This window comes from Hevea brasiliensis, chromosome 4, assembly GCF_030052815.1.
Source record: "Hevea brasiliensis isolate MT/VB/25A 57/8 chromosome 4, ASM3005281v1, whole genome shotgun sequence".
NCBI lineage: Eukaryota > Viridiplantae > Streptophyta > Magnoliopsida > Malpighiales > Euphorbiaceae > Hevea > Hevea brasiliensis.
The window spans coordinates 9,678,073-9,695,099 of record NC_079496.1 but is presented as its reverse complement, the minus strand read 5'-3'; the positions used below and the strand labels follow the sequence as shown (position 1 = coordinate 9,695,099).

The window sequence follows — 17,027 nt, the reverse complement described above, 5'->3', positions numbered from 1 at the left end:
ATTTGATCAGTTCAAAGGAGTCGATCCGCAGATTGTACTCCTGGCTTATAGATTGGAGATCGGTTTCTCTCAAGACTGAAGGCAACTCATCAATTGGCAAGTTGTCTCTCCTCAAAGATGCCCCTCGCCTCGGTCTGGCAACCGAACTAGTTACCGAAACGAGGACTGTGCTGGTTTGACCACCCGATTTAATCACGTCGCCCTCTTCTGAGGTCCACAAAACGTGGACAGAAGACGGACTCGCAGCTCTCTGACCCTTGACGCCGCGCTTTTTCAAAGAAACCAAAGAAGTTTAACTAAGAAAAGGATCAAAACCCTTACCAGAATGTGATTGGTGCAGGAAATACTTGAAGAAACGAGAGAATTTTGAAATTGCTAGCAAAGTACTGAAAGTGACATAAGGAAGCAACCGATTGACCCTTCCCCTATTTATACCTGTCTGAGCATTTAATGTTCATGAAGTCCCAAGTGGCGCTTCGATTAGCGGAATCGACCCGCTTTCCTGACACATTGCGGGAAGGTTCCAGAAACACAATAATAAAATCGAATAAAATGAGATCGGCTAGCTAGGGTTATCGGATTGTGCGAATTTTCAAAGCCGCAGATCGACTAATGACGATTTAGTTAGAGATCAGATCATATATGCACATCAGAGATCAGAAAAACAACTAATGCAATAATTAAATAATAACCTTCAAATAAAATTTCATTTCATTTCTAAAAGTCAGATTACATAATTTGGGCAATCTCAAGAGATCGGATTACATCATTAAGAGAACCTTTAAAGGTCAGATTACATCATTTGGGCGATCTCTAAAGATCGGCACTACATCCTACCTAGTAGGGACCTATGTCAAAGCCTAGTCTTATGGCTGAATCAAAAGATGTGTTTGATCAGAAAGCTTGCCACAAGTGTTGGATAGATGTGCAGCTCAGATGGGGTGACTATGACTCTTATGATGGTAAGCGGAGACATCGTCGATGTCATTGACCAGAACTGAGCTGCAGTTGGGACGCCCGATGTGGTGAGGAGCCAAATGAATTTCAAAAGGCGGTCACCGATATTAAGATCGAAATTAGCAGTACTCTTGCCCGAGATCGGCCTACCAATTATATTGGTGGACTGATTTGAGATCGGCACGATCGTCACTTTCGATCTTGGTCGGTAAATTAGTCTGGTTCCCTCACTATCATCAGATATTGTTCTCATGATTCTCCAATCACCGAGATCGTAAATTTTCAGTAGAGAAGCAAAGAAAACAGTCGAAAAAAGATCAAAAGCAGTCACCATAGTTGGAATTATTACCGGAGAAGTTAGAACAGGAGAAGTGGAGAAATGGAAGAAAGAGAAATAAAGTGTGGAGAAGTTTTCTCACTGGTGCATATATAGAGGGCCTGAGCATTTATTGCATACAGAAACCGAAGCGGATGCATCGGTAACTGAAGAATTAATTACTTTGACTAAGGCAGGTCAGATAAAGAGGAAAGTTCTAGAATGGGAGAGATTGGGAAGCAATGAGGGACCCAATATGAGAAAGATCGAAAAAGAAGAGGATTATAATAGAGAGATCAGAAGGAATAGAGATCGGAAAGCATGAAGAAGATGAGATGGCTTCCAATAACTCTCTACATAATCAGAGCCGAGGTAGTTAAAGCGTTGCAGGCTTGATCAAATCTTCACCGCATGCCTCATTTGTAGAATCGCCCACATTGCTGACAGACGCCAAAAACAGTTATGGCAGTTCTGTACATCACAATTTCCATCATTGATCATACTTGCAAGGACGAACCCGGAGCCCTTGGATCAAAAGCAAACGACAAGTCCAGCGCCTTTCATTCCCAGCCTTCGGATCCGTCTTGTAAGGCAAGATCCTGAGCCATTGGATTAGGAAGAGAAAGGATGGATATTCTGAATAGGATCTCAGCCGTCCATTTTGATTCTCTTTAATTCTCAGGCATCAGATCATGTCCTTTGAAATCCAGACCTTCCGTCTCCCCAGGAGAGATCCTGACCCTTCATTAGAAGCACCCGTTCCCTATAAATACCTGCATGCAATACTGTAGAACGGACGGGCAAAAAAGGTGGTGGTGATTATAGTGGAAAGGCTCTGAAATCTAATTCAGTCTTGCTACTTTGCCATTCTGAGCTTTCGAAAAACTTCAGAAACAAGTTTTCTTAATTATCTCCATTGAAGGAGCTTTGGACCTTGGAATTCTTTATTTTCAGTCTGTTCATTACTCTGCTCTATCATTTTTTTAGTTTCGTCTTCATCACCCTAATACCAACATATTAATCTCCAAGCTTGATCTCATTCTGACCCGGTTACCATCGCTTCATGCTCAACTGTATTCTGACCTGGTTCTCGTTATTTCAAAGTAAGCATTAGTCCCTGGACCATCAGCTTCCACCTCTACAAGATTTGTGGACACTAGAGTTCACTCAAGATCCTCAACCTCCCACAGGTAAGTGTCTAGACTATTATTTTGCTGAATGCTCGTGTTTCAGTTTTTTTTTTTCCATCAAGTTCAGTAGCATTAAAGTCCCAATGTAGATTATTCAGGCCAATAGTTATTTTCTGATGTTTACTTCTTCTATTCGTCCATAAACTTTATTTATCCCTTCTCAGTTTTCATTTCCTTTGAAAATAGGTATTCTGGTTGTGGGCAACTTGTAGGTAACTTAATAAAATATTGGTAGAAATATCTTAACGTGAATGTTTTTTCCAAACAAATAAAAATAACCAAAGGTTGAATAATAAGATCAGAGGAAAAAGTTATGAGGTCGGGCTACTAAATGAGTCTAGGAGATAGCATAATCGGATTCCAGACTAGTAACCGAAAGAGATCGGATATAACTGGCCAAAGAATTCTGACAAGGTAATCACCTGGGAGATAGGTGAAAAGTTCGATCTTATATCGCGAACACTTTAAGAGATCGGGGGAGAGTTCTTACCCGATTCTCATTTAAATAAAATACGAAGATCGGAGGAGAGTTTTTATCCGAGATCCTTCATTTAAATTTTGAACCGAACACTTTAAGGGATCGGGGGATAGTTCTTACCCGATTCTCATTCAAATAAAATACGGAGATAGGAGGAGAGTTCTTATCTGAGATCCTTCATTTAAATTTTGAACCGAACACTTTAAGGGATCAGGGGAGAGTTCTTACCCGATTCTCATTTAAATAAAATACGGAGATCGGAGGAGAGTTCTTATCCGAGATCCTTCATTTAAATTTTGAACTGAACACTTTAAGAGATCGGGGGAGAGTTCTTACCCGATTCTTATTTAAATAAAATACGGAGATCGGAGGAGAGTTCTTATCCGAGATCCTTCATTTAAATTTTGAACCGAACACTTTAAGAGATCGGGGGAGAGTTCTTACCCGATTCTCATTTAACTAAAATACGGAGACCGGAGGAGAGTTCTTATCCGAGATCCTTCATTAAAATTTTGAACCAAACACTCTTAAGAGATTGGGGGAGAGTTCTTACTCGTTTTTCAACCAAAACCTCAATAAAATATGTGAAGATCGGAGGAGAGTTCTTATCCGAAATCTCCCGCCTAAAACTCTTAATAAAACATACCTAGAGATCGGTAGAAACTTCTTATCCGAGCTCTCTTAACGAAATCAAAATTAAAATAATACAACTCCAATATACAAGATAACTCTATTTGACACCTATTCACTAAAGGGCCGTCTCATGAATTCGTGTTCTTGAGCAACCCAAAATAAGTTAAATATCGAACACTCATTTATTATGCATAAAGAATTAACACCACCCCTATCCCAACCCTCTAATTATCTTTTTAATTTATAAGGAGCATAAAATTAAATATGTTCACCCTCACTGAGGGACGAGATGGGGTGCCTAACACCTTCCCCCCGTATACGGACCCCGAACCTAGAATCTCTTTTTTCTTTTGAAGTGGCTTCCTTTTAATTTATTTTCACAAAATGGTTTTCTTTAATTTCCCTCAAAATTAGAGTGTCGACTCCTCACATTTCCCACTTCGATGAAGAGCTTTGTCCGGGCGACCGCAAAATACCTTGCGACATTGTCTATTAAGCCCAGCATTCTTCTCAAGCACTCCAATGGTCTCCGAATGCTCTATAATAAATCCAAGGAATCTGGAATAAGTTTCACTAAATTAGTTCATATATGAGAATACTGTCTAATCAATCTAGCATTAGTTCTCAAGTTCTCCACTCTTCTTAGAGTTAGATTTAATCCAAACAATCCAACTTCCAAGTTCCAACAGCAACTTTCGCATATAGGAATAAACAAGGACAGGGAAATGAACGAAAATGCCACAAAAAGAATTACTTCCAGGACCTCCTTCTTATTCATACATTAGGATATTATCCAATCAATCCAGCATTAGCTCTTACATACTTCAAAAGTTTTGTGATATGATGCAAGGAACTACAGTAGGCTTTTTAACAGTTCAGCAAAAACATAATGTTGCCATAGTTTCCTTTAGAAATATTGTCTTCTACATCTATTAGATTAAGCAATTTAATAAAAACCAGTCACTCTCTAAAATAGAAGAATTTCTGGAGGCTCTAGTGAAATAACCTATGAGAAATACCATTCCAGGTAGTTTCACCAAATTCGCCAAATAAATAGCCATAAATTAATAATTGAGAGAGAGAGAAAAGAAAAGGAAAAAGAGAGAGAGAGAGAGCCATTACAGGATAACCTTTTACCAAAGATGAGGAAGGCAAAGCAATGGCAAACTAGCTGATAAAGAATACCGGAAGCTTAATCTGTATGGAATAACAAACTAACTGAACATGAACTCAAGTTAAATAGCAAAGGTTGAAGCTTCATGATTATATTCTATGCCCAGAAAAAATAAACTCAAGTTAATCTGCATTTGTTCACATTATTTTTCAATTCCCAGCCATGGGTTGCACAGAAGCTGGTTAATTCAGCAAACAGAAATAGAAAAAGGAAATGAGACAGAGAAGACATACCCACTGAATCTTTCATAGCTGTCAATGAGAGAGAAGAAGCAGTTGGTTGTTCCAAGAAAGAAAAAGAAAGACACAAGGCACCCAGTATATTATATAGGAAATGGGAAAGGACGTATTTAAATGCCCACAAAGCAAAGAGAGGAGAAAAAAAGGTTCAAGAATAAGCAAATTGGGGTTCTCTAAAGTGGAGAAGCCATCATGGCTTTTGAAAGCAAGCAGAACTATTACGTTAGGGACGCGATCTCTCTCTCTATCTATTATTATTATTGGAAAGACTAAAAAGCAGAAGCATTTTGCTCGTACTAGAGTGATGCCAATTGCCAAAAGAATTCAAGTTATCTGCTTTCTTAATAAATAAATAAAAATGGAAATTAAATTTCTAAAGTGTAGACACCATTAACCAAAGAAAGCTATTCTAACTGTCTCTTCTAGCAATAAAAAGGAAATAAATAAATCAATGTTCACTGTTCAGAGATGAATATAGGCTTCATTCAGAATAAATCAATTGCTAAAAAATAATTCAATTAAATTTTTATACAATAATATTTTTTTAAATTAAATTTTATTTTAATTTTAAAAAATTAAATTCTTTTATTTCAAATATAAAAATAAACGAAAAGAAATATTCTCGGGTTATTGAGATTTCTGCTTCATTTATAAGCTTATAAATCAATTGTTTACACTCGCATTCTTCAAGCATAGCAGTACATGGAAATTAGTTTTCTTTTATCAGAAACAATATTGCATTTTAGGTTACAAAAAGGGCCTAACCTGATATTATCTTTGAATCCTCAAGATGTAAGAAGTGTTGAACTCAAAGTTTGAGTGAGTACCCATCTAACAAATATTGGTGAATTTAAAAGATGGGTGAGAACTAAAAAGGAAAAGTAACACTATACATTGGCATTATGCAGTCCAACAGCCATTATATGAACACAAATGTTGAAAAAAAAATTCAGTATGTTCAACTCAGCCTAATAAAAAAACATACAGTTATTTTATTTTTAATAAAACAAATCATATTTTCAAAGTAATTTATAACAATTTATTCAATAATATTTATAGTATTATTTTATAACCATATTACCAGAGTTAAAGTTCATTGGTGATATATAATATATTATTGAGACCCATTTAGAGCAGTGCAGGTTAAAAATATATAATATCCAATTCATATCTTCCGAGTCCTGACTAGTATCCTGCAGAATGGGAAAGATTTGCAAGTTATAAGACAAAAGGCATCCTCTTAACTCAAAAGATCCAAAAACTATACAGACCACCAATGATACACTTGATTAAGGTCACCTTGACGTTTAGATCTACTAGACATGGAAAAAAAGTAAGCCAAAAGAGAAACAAATAAGTTTCTGGTTTTAGGATGGAAATGTCTTGCCATTCATCCCATATTACTCATCATCCATTCTACTTCTTGCCGCATGTTGCCTTCCAAGGGTATGGAGTCTCCATTACCAAACGCAGCCCTTGGTCTTTTCTTTATGGATACAGCTGCCTGTGAACCAACACCCATTGGAGAAACTGGGCTCCCAGTTGAAGTCAAGCAGCTTTCAACAGAACAATCACCAATTCGAGCTGGCAAATTCGCAGTATTTTTGTTCTCCAGAGCCGCAGCAAGTTCCGACAATGAAGGCATTTTGATGTTATCCACTGGGACAATTCCTTGGCATTCACTGGAAACCTTGATTGCTAGTTCAGATAGCTCTTCCCTGGCAGCTTCAAGCCCAGCAGATGCAGCAGCCTGATCATTCAGAGCTTTACAAGCTTTCTCAAGAATTGACTGTAGGTATTTCCCCTGTGCTTCAATCCGAAGTTGAAGACGACGCTGCACCTACTTACAGTAAAACCCTCAAAAGAGTTTAAAGAACCTACTAAGCTAGCACACTATTGTATTAAAAAAACAAAACCGCAAATTATACAAGGAGAGCTATTCAATAGAGATATATAGATTGCACTAGTATTTCGTTTATAACAAATCATTAGCAATGCTCAACCGCTGTATGCTAACCCGAAAAAGTTCAAAAGCCATATTTTGTCAGCCACACCAGATGCAAAAGCAAGGAGTAAAAACTAACCTCTAGCTGCTCATGCAGTCTTCGTTGGACTTCCATCTGCACCCGCAATGCCTCAGTAACCTGGTAACCGCTGTTTGAAGGATGAAAAGCAGCATTTTAATGACACAGAGATAGGGCCAAGTTGCTCAAAAGGGAAATTTGAATGACATACTCGTTTAGATCCTGTGCTATCAATCTTGATGACGTTGATGTTGATGAACCAGTATCCTGACTTTCTGCAACAGATACTGCAAACCCAACTACACATCATTACTAAATGGATTAGAAATTTAATTGCATTTTTTCAACAGAAATTTATTTTTGCAATTTACAAAAGAGAATGATTTCATTCTATTCCCTAATTCTACCTACCCAACCACACTTCACATCCCCATTTTCTACCCTCTCTAACATTTATGATCTTGCAGGATTATTTTAATAACTTTTTGGTGGGGAAGGGGGGGGGTGGGTGTTGGGGTTGGTGTTGGTGTGGTGATGAGAGAATATATAATCTCTTAAGGATTCTCAAGCAATTGAGTTTCATACCATCCTTAGAATTATCATTTGATTCTTTGCAAGATTGCCTTCCCAACCGGTATTTCTGCAGGCAAAGACATCAAGGAACAGCTATGATCAAAAGAAAAAAGAACACCTCAAAGATCAACTGATTCAAGAAATAATTGTATCAACAAACCTGTAGGTGAGATTTTAAGTGATACAGGGTAAGGCCCTTTACCCCCATTGTTCTCATAATAGTCTTTGGTGTTGCTTCTGCAATGCATGTCAAGAAACCAGAAATCTTCCGTAAGTAATCAACAAGAATTGTGCACTAGAATAGTAATTCAAATTCGCTTAACATGCATATGTTGGCTGATCATAATTGGATTTCAGGATTTGAGTTGACAATAGGCTATGCTTAGATGGAAGCTAGACAGGATAACTGAAAGACCCATAAGTTTATAACCTTTCTGCTTGAAACCAGCTGTGAAACCCATAATAAAAGCAACTAGCATCACGTTTAACAAGTCAAATCCAATTTTTAGCTAATCAAATTCAAACATCTTACTATCAGAGCACAGTGCCTTATACAGACATTTTGCAGGTTTGCTTCTAGCCTTTGAGGTCAAATGATTACATTAGCTTGTGCATGTTATTTGACAACTGAGTCTCAAGGTAAAACTTGATGCCTGTGCCCAAAGCATCAAAGTAGGTCTTACATGCATCATTTTTGACACCCTATTGAGGATTGTAGGATGCTTCATCAACTAATAGTGGCACTACGCACTGTGCAGCATTTGCATATGACTTACTTTTAGAGCAGCTACAGCTCCTTACAACAAGTACTAAAAACAAACACAAACTACATTGATGTTATTAACCTATTTTTGTTGGTGAAATAAAATGCATCAGAAATGAAAACACGGGATTAAGTAAATTTAAGATCAACATATGAAACTGTCTTTCTATTAGGTTGAGCAAGCTTAACAAGATTTATGATTACAGCAAGTTGGATAACATCCATGAGAGCCACTTTGACAACACAGCCACACCACTCCTACACTTCGACTATGATTGAACATTCAAGCCACCATCCATAGTCATACTTGCAAATGTTCTCTGTAATTGTGCCATGATATGTTAAAAGTATGAGGTTAGGTGCATGACTAATAATTTCCTCCTAGCCAATCACCACCAGCGTGTCAAATAAAATGTACTTGAACTTCATTACACACATCTACAAGACCACTTTGTGTTATGTAATTGGGTAAAATTTCCATCATACCCCAAGTACCATGCTTGGCCAGCAATTTCCCTCAAAAACCTCCCTACAACATATGCCAGCTAACATGGTGATAATTCCTTCTTATAAATTTACGTTTGGAACACAAGTGTCAAAGAACCATTGAAATGTTTGGAAACAGGAAAGCCAATAAATATCATTTTTCCCAATGATGCAAACGTGCAACCCCTACACCTAAAAATAAATAAATTAAAATTGATAAGCATTGCTTTCCAAAGCATGACTGATAACATATATATAAATAAAGCTTTCCTTTTTTTCCCCAAAAGAAAGGAAGGTTTTAGAAAATGCAACAAATAAATAAGAGTGGATGAAAGCCGCATCTCAATGTCATGCCAGATAAGGCATTATGACTCCAAAAAAAATGGATGCCAATTTGAATTTATAAAGAAAAGTAAAGTGCTTTCGGCAAGATAAGATTTACATAAATCTAATCATCTTCAAAGATATAACAAAGAAAATGAAAGGAAAGATTGAGAGAGGGCTCCAAGATGATATATTCATCTTCTTATGCCTTTGTGAAAAGGTTTATTTGGTTTTGTGTACTTTCTATCTCCCTCATGGTTTGGCATTTCTCCAACCATCCTAAAGGTAGCAATTGCAATTAAATGAAAATGAATATAGTAGGAGATTTAAAAATCCACATTTCTCAGTCAAAAAGATAACGAATACTTGAAGTTTGAGTAAGTAGCTGGTACAACACAAACACTCAGATAATTGGGGGAGGGGGAGGAGAGGGAAGCAAAACAAAAATTAAACAACCAGACTTTCCTTTCTTAGATGCGCTTTCCAAGTAGTCCACTATTTACTGAGATTCATATATTCATAGAAAGACATAAACTCCAATTTTTCAATTCACAGAGACCATATTAGAGTTCTTAGTTTAGTAATGATGAATGGCAAACAGATAAAATTAAAAAAGAAAATCAGTGGGATAAGGGGATCAACATAACATAAAGCAGTTTAAATCAAACAATATAGAGAAAGATCTTGTCTGCTAAAACTTCCACCCTGCACCCAGTAACCAAAAGAAATTGCTCATCTTTCTTACCAGATTTTGAATCAAAAAAATTATTGGGAATATGATCTAGATAAGATAACTCATCTTTCCATTGGACTTTTTTATCCTGTTCCTTTTGAACATGAGTAACATATATTTTTAATTCTAGGGATTCAATATATCATTCAATAATCAATACATTCACCAAAAACAAAAACCATATTTGAAAACAATTCTGAAAAGTCAAAGCTTTTGAACACCTTGGAATTAGTACCAAACTATGCTTTTGCACGGGTATAATTATCATCAATATATTATTTAATTGAATAAAGATATAACTATATGACATTTCTCTTATATGTTTACTTTATTTTAAATGTTTTAAGAAATATTTATAAAAGACACTGTGAAAACATAAAGAAAATAAATATAAAGAATAAATATAACTCGAAAATGAATATAAAAAATAAAGAATAGGATGCCAATAAAATATATAAATAAATTATTATAAGATTACCTTATGATATTTGTGCAAATTGTTGTTCACCTTCTAATTCCTTAGTTACTGAAATATCATTTGATAGGTTTGAGAGAAAAACTTGGTTAGACATTGCAGGTGGCTAGTTTAATTTTGATATGTGATATTGATTTATATAGTTTATAACTATGACTTTTAGTTTTCATAGTATAAATTAAATTGTAACTATTGTCATAAATTTTTTTATCATAAAGAATTAAATACACGGTTTTATAATTATAATGGACAATTAAAAGATGGTTTTAGTTTAGATAATTTATAACTATGACTCTTATTTTTTCTAATATTAATTAAATTGCAACTATTGTCATAAATTTTTTTTATTAAATGCTATTTACATGTCATCAATTGATGTTGTAAAATTGCTAAATGGACAAATTAAAAAAATTCATTTTGAGACCAGCTTTATTATATTTATTTACATTTATATAGATGTAGATATAGACATAGATCGATCTAGATATAGATATAGATGTCCAGCCTAATATGTGCAGTTCAAATACATTGCATAAGTCCACCCAGGCATGTGAAACCTATAATTTCTCAACTCCTTCCTGTGACTACAAAGATTTCCATTTAAACTAAAAGGTTCAAAAGTTCAAGAACAGGTAACAAGATACATAATAGCATAATGAGCTTGTATTATCGGTTCTTTTGCCCATATGTAGATAGTCAAAAGTTACAAACCACAAAATTAGTTTTTTTATTTCTCCATATAATATCCATTCAACAGTAATCTTTATAAATTCATATATATATATATATATATATATATATTCTTTTTCCCAAGCAAAGACAAAGTTCAATGGTGCCTATTTGTCCTTTTAGTTGTATTTTCCCGTGATAAAATAAGTTAGAAATTTCCAACAGTCACATAACAACAACACAAGAATTAACAGAAAAAAGAACTAGAAAAACAATAAGCACACAAAATCAAGGGACATTAATGAGTCAACCAAAAACAATTGAAATGCTGAAGATAACACTTCTTGCAATGTCAATATCATATCAATTTAAAAAATATACATATCATAGTAATAAAAAAACCAGTGGGTCATCTCCACTACAACTAGCACAATGAAAGAAAGAGGAAGAAAGAGGGGCAACAGGACCCATGATCACGCTAGCAATAACAATGACACCAGTGTAATTTGACAATTCATCCAAAATAAATATATGAAAATATCCAATGATAACAAATAAACCCCAAGAAAATAGTTTGAAAGGAAAAGGGTGAAAACCCCTCTAGTAATTAAGGAAAAAAGCACTCCTATAATCACCCAAAAATATCGTCAAGTACAAGTTAGCCACACGCAAAATCACCACATCAATTACTGCACACACCCCATAAACAGATTCACAACAAAATTAAATACACAGAATCCCGGAAAATTAAAAGCAACAAAAAGCACAAAACTAGGATCAGTGGTTGTGGTTGTTGTCAATCAAAGGAACCAATGAACTAAATTTGAAGATTTGCACCCTAAAATGGGATTAGATTTAAAGAAAGAAGAATCAAGAACAAGAAGAATCTTCCTCTCATTAATTAACCCTGAAACACAAGTTTTAAGTTCTACGAATAAACAACAGTACGAACAGCAGCAAGCACCAAATCAAATTCAAAACCAGAACCGGTAGCTGACACAAACTGTACCATATTCATAAACAGAAACTTGTACTTACAAGTGAAAATAAGTATTGTCAGGTCAAATAAAACCACATTTTAGATTAAAGAAACCAGAGACAAAGAACAACAAAGCTCAGCAACCCAAAAAGAAAACAATAAAATAGAAAAAAGCATAGACAAAAATGCACTAGTAAATGAAAATAGAAAGTTTAAACGCACTGTCAGGTCCACCCAGCTGGGTTACAGCATCGATAAATCTCTCATGAAGCTCGGCGGTCCACCGGAGGCGGGGCTTCGGATCCGTAGTGAGAACCAAGCACGCATCCCCAGGTAAGTTGGTCCCGTCAAGCGACCCCTGGAACTCCCCATGTCCTACACTCCCATCCAGCGGCAGCGAGTGTATAGCCGAGTACATTTTCCCTTGACACAAAGAACCCTCCGAAGTAGAAAAGGCGAACGGGAAATGCAGCAGAAGATCCGAATCGGGTTCCAGAGCCGGGGCTCACGGAGCCCCGAGTGACAACAGAGGAAGGGAGGGAGATATCAATAAATGGGTAATTGGGTGCGAGAGAGAGAAAGAGAAAAAGAGAGAGAACTTAAGACATGCAGAGGTTAAGACAGCGATGGGCTCATTTTTCGTGATGTGTTGTGTCCCTGTCTTTGGCTATTTTTTTTTTTTTAATTTTTTTTTTTTCCTCTCTCTTATTTATTTATTTATGGTGTAGTTGTACAGCGCGTAGGGAAAGAAGAGGGCTCTGGCTGGTTGGCTGGCACATGGTGGTGGTGCCCTGTTAAAATTTTAAGAAACAAATTAATATATAATATATTATCTCTCATCACTTTTCATTTACATTTTTAGGAATTTTTTTATTAATTTATTATTATTATTAAAAAAAATTATTAATAATACATGAAAAATAAATAAAATAATACAACCATTTCAACATTTAATGTTAATTCTTTTATATAATGATGTTTTCCTTGAGTTAATATAATTTTGTTATTAATCAAAATTTAATTATGTTAGAAAACATTTTAAATTTATTTAAAAATTTTTAAATGAATTAAATTGATTTGTTATGCATAATTTTAAAATTTTTCAAAAAAAAAATTAATTTATATATATGTAATTCTCAATATTCAAGTGAGTATGAAAATTAATTATCACATTTCACACTTTAAAAATAATTAATTTTCAGGCAAGATAATCAGCTATGCAAAATCATGTTTATAAAATGTATTATCTCAATTATAGAGCTTTTCTTTTCAAGATTGATGTGATATTTGCATGGTATTGCGGTAGTTAGTTAGATATGACTATATATATATATATATATAATTATAATTGAACTGAATTTTATAAAATAATATTCACCATGAATTTTTAATACATCTTGTAATACAATTTAACTTTAATTAAGATATTTTTAATATTTATAAATTAAAGGTTATTAATTTTAATTATTTTAATATAGTGATCTGTTAATTAAAAAAATATTTAATTCAACGTTATAAAAATTAATACATATTATGAAACGTTTACAGAAATTGAGATATGTAATAAAATATTTAAATAATATAAGATATTATAGATTTTTTTTTTATAAAATTTAAGGGTGAATTTATGATATATTATATAATTTATTTAAATTTTAATTATTATTGATTTTGATTTTATAAATAATAAATTATTCATATTAAGATTATTATAAAGCTAGAAAAAGACAATTTATATTTTATGAATAAAATTAATAGACAGGAACAACATTCAAAATTCTTTTTTTTTTTGGGGTCAAAACAGTCATCCCATATTTTTTGACAAAATAAAATCGTTCAAAAGAAATATAATATATGTTCACAGTTATATGATATTTGAACTCCATTATCATTGCTTTCTTCTATCAAATTTCATACAAAAATCATGTGAGTTCCTATACATATAATAAATGGCTTAATATTTTATTTATTCACTAGCTTATTTTTTTATTTTTTAAGCTTATTTTACTTGTAAATTTTAATTTAAATTCAATTTAATCTATTTTTTATAAAGAACAATTACAAAAAAGTGAGTTCGTGGTCAATTTGTATTAGGATTAATACAAAAATTGTTATTTATACTTATTGGATGTATTGAATTTAATTCAATTTTAATTAATAAAAAAAGAAAATCACTTAAAAATAATTTTTAGTATTAAAAAATATAATATTTTACTTTAATTAATTATATGAAAACATAAAAAAAAATTTCCTGTGAAACCATAATCATTAAGTTTATAATTTTTAAGTTCCAATTTATATTAACAAAACCATTTTATTTTAGTTATTATGCTCTTTGCAATTAAATAGCCTCTTTTTAGTAATAAATCCAAAAAGAGTGAAAATATAATAATTCAAATGTATTCAATCTATTGATTTCGAACGTATCTTTAGCTACAATTGACATGTAATCAACATATTGTTGACCCCGTGTAGCTTAAAATGAACATTGATTTTGATGATAACAAAACTCAAAGAGAATCTATCTAACCTAACCTTAAAGTGATGTGTAGATTCTTTGTCTTATGCATAAAGAACCTTTGAAGTTGTATCTAAGGAGAAAGGATACTCAAAGGTATTTCAAGACAAATCCAAAATGAGAAAAAGGCTATGGAAATCAAGACTCAAAGCAAAGGTATGAAAAGCATAGTGTTAGAGTCTTAGGTCTTGTGTGAAAAAGAATGGATGAGAATTTAGTCATATGGAGCTCAAAAATGAAAATTTATTTTCTGATTACTTTTTCTCATCATGACCTTGAACACAACTATTGAAACATTTTTTAAAGGTCTAAATCATTTTGCATTGCAAGTTGAGGCATGCAACTGGTGACTTAGTTTCCTAACTGGTTTGCTAAAATTTTCGGTTTGCTAATGTGTTTGCTAAAAACATTAGTTTACTAACCAGTTTACTGACTGCTACTAAAATTTCATTAGTTTGCTAATTTATCAGAGCTGCTCAACTTCGCACAAAAGGACAAAATAACGGCTATTTTGTCTTGGGCAGTGTGTATAACGTTCCAAAAGGGTTTCAAACGGTCTAAAATGATTTGGGACTATAAATACACCTCCTTCACTTCATTTACACTTAATGAAAGCTTACATTTGAACTCCAACATTGATTTTTCATTTATTGCTTTCATTCAAGAGCTTTAAAGATTTTGAGCTTCCATTGGCAAATCAACTCATCTCTTCTTTATAGTTTGATTTGTATTGAGTAAGAGTGAGTGTTGAAATATTGAATTGCATTCAAGAGAGGTTGTACAAGCACCTATTGAAGCTTGAGAGAGAAAGTGCTTGTGATAGCACTTGTGAAGGTTTCAAGCTACCTTGGTGTAAAAGCTTGGTGTTGAGAAATTGTAAAGGGCTTTTGGTCTCTTGCCTTCAAAAGAGCAAATAGTGAAGAGAAGACTCAAAGAGGGTTCTTTGAGAGAGTGGATGTAGGCTAGTTAAGCCGAACCACTATAAAAATCCTTGTGTTTGATTTCTCTAACCCTTACTTCCTTACTTTTGTGCAATTTTAAATTTTCCCTCATATACATGATATTGAATGTTGGTTAAATAGATTGAGTTGATAAATTTGTTGACATTTTGAGTGACTTGAGAAATTGGTTGTATATTGTATGATAAATGCTTTGTTAGATATTGCCATATAAATTGATTGAGGCTTGAATTGAAACTTAGGAACACATTGTTGAAGCACATATTACTTTTATTTTACATAGAGAAACACCTAGTTGAACAAAGCCACAATTTTTCATTAGGCTACAAGCAAGGGCCGAAAAATTGTTAAAGTCCAATTCACCCCCCTCTTGGACTATTTTGGGACAACAAATTGGTATCAGAGCCTGACTCTCTTGCTTAGGGTATTACAACCTTAGAGTGATCCATAATGGCTAGTTCATCTAGTATCTTGGGTATACCTGCACCTTTAGTTGAAGGCTACTCAATCACTAGACCACCACTTTTCAATGGCACTAATTATTCATTTTGGAAAGTAAGAATGAGAAATTTCATACAATCTGTAGATATAGATGCATGGAGAATTATTAAAAATGGTCCACATGTTCCTCAAAAGAATGGTACAGGAACTACAAAAGTTCCAAAACATGAAGATGAATATGATGACAATGATTGGAAGAAAATCTCTATAAATGCTAAAGCTATTAATATTTTGCATTGCTCACTTGACCTTAATGAATACAATCGTGTTTTAGGATGTCAATCTGCTAAGGAAATTTGGGATAAGCTTGAAGTGACTTATGAAGGAACTGATGTTGTTAAAGAGTCCAAAGCAAACCTTCTGATTCGAGATTATGAGCTATTTGAAATGAGGCCAGGAGAATCAATTGCGGATATGAGTACAAGGTTTACTGATCTTGTAAATCTTCTCAAAGCACTTGGTAAAAGATTTGAGGAAGCTGAACTTGTGAAGAAAATTCTTAGATCACTTCCAAAGTCTTGGGAAGCAAAGACAACAGTTATCCAAGATACCAAAGATTTCAAAACATTCACCTATGATGAACTCATTGGTTCTCTCATTGCACATGAGATGATATACAAGAAGGATGAAGTTGAAAATGACCAAAAGAAGAAGAAAAGCATTGCTCTCAAGTCAAATAAGGATGAAGATAAGAAGAAAGGAGTTGCATTCAAAGTTGACTCAAGTGACAACTCAAGTGCTTCGAGTGAAGATGATGATGAAATGGCTATGCTTGCAAGAAAATTTAAAAGAGCTTTCAAGAAAGGAGGAAGCAAATACAAAAAATTCTTGAAAAAGTATACTCACAAGGATAAACACTTCAGAGATTCAAAAGAAGAAATTGTATGTTATGAGTGTCACAAACCTGGACATATCAAGCCCAAATGTCCATTGCTCAAAAAGAAGAAAGGAAAAGAAGATAGGAGCAAGAAAGCTATGAAAGTAGTATGGAGCAACAGTGAAGAATCTTCAAATGATGAATCAAGTGACAAAGAGG

General features: G+C 33.8%; 1 protein-coding gene across 1 annotated transcript; it reads right to left on the bottom strand.

The window, feature by feature from the left end:
- Positions 1-6,130: 6,130 nt before the first annotated feature.
- Positions 6,131-12,645, bottom strand: LOC131179186 (protein PHR1-LIKE 3-like). The gene is made up of 6 exons (XM_058145261.1): positions 12,236-12,645; positions 7,745-7,821; positions 7,597-7,651; positions 7,223-7,298; positions 7,072-7,141; positions 6,131-6,827 (listed from the first exon to the last, which is right to left on the bottom strand). Exons 1-6 carry the CDS (start codon positions 12,429-12,431, stop codon positions 6,378-6,380), a joined length of 924 nt encoding a protein of 307 aa, XP_058001244.1. The 5' UTR covers positions 12,432-12,645; the 3' UTR covers positions 6,131-6,377.
- Positions 12,646-17,027: the final 4,382 nt, after the last annotated feature.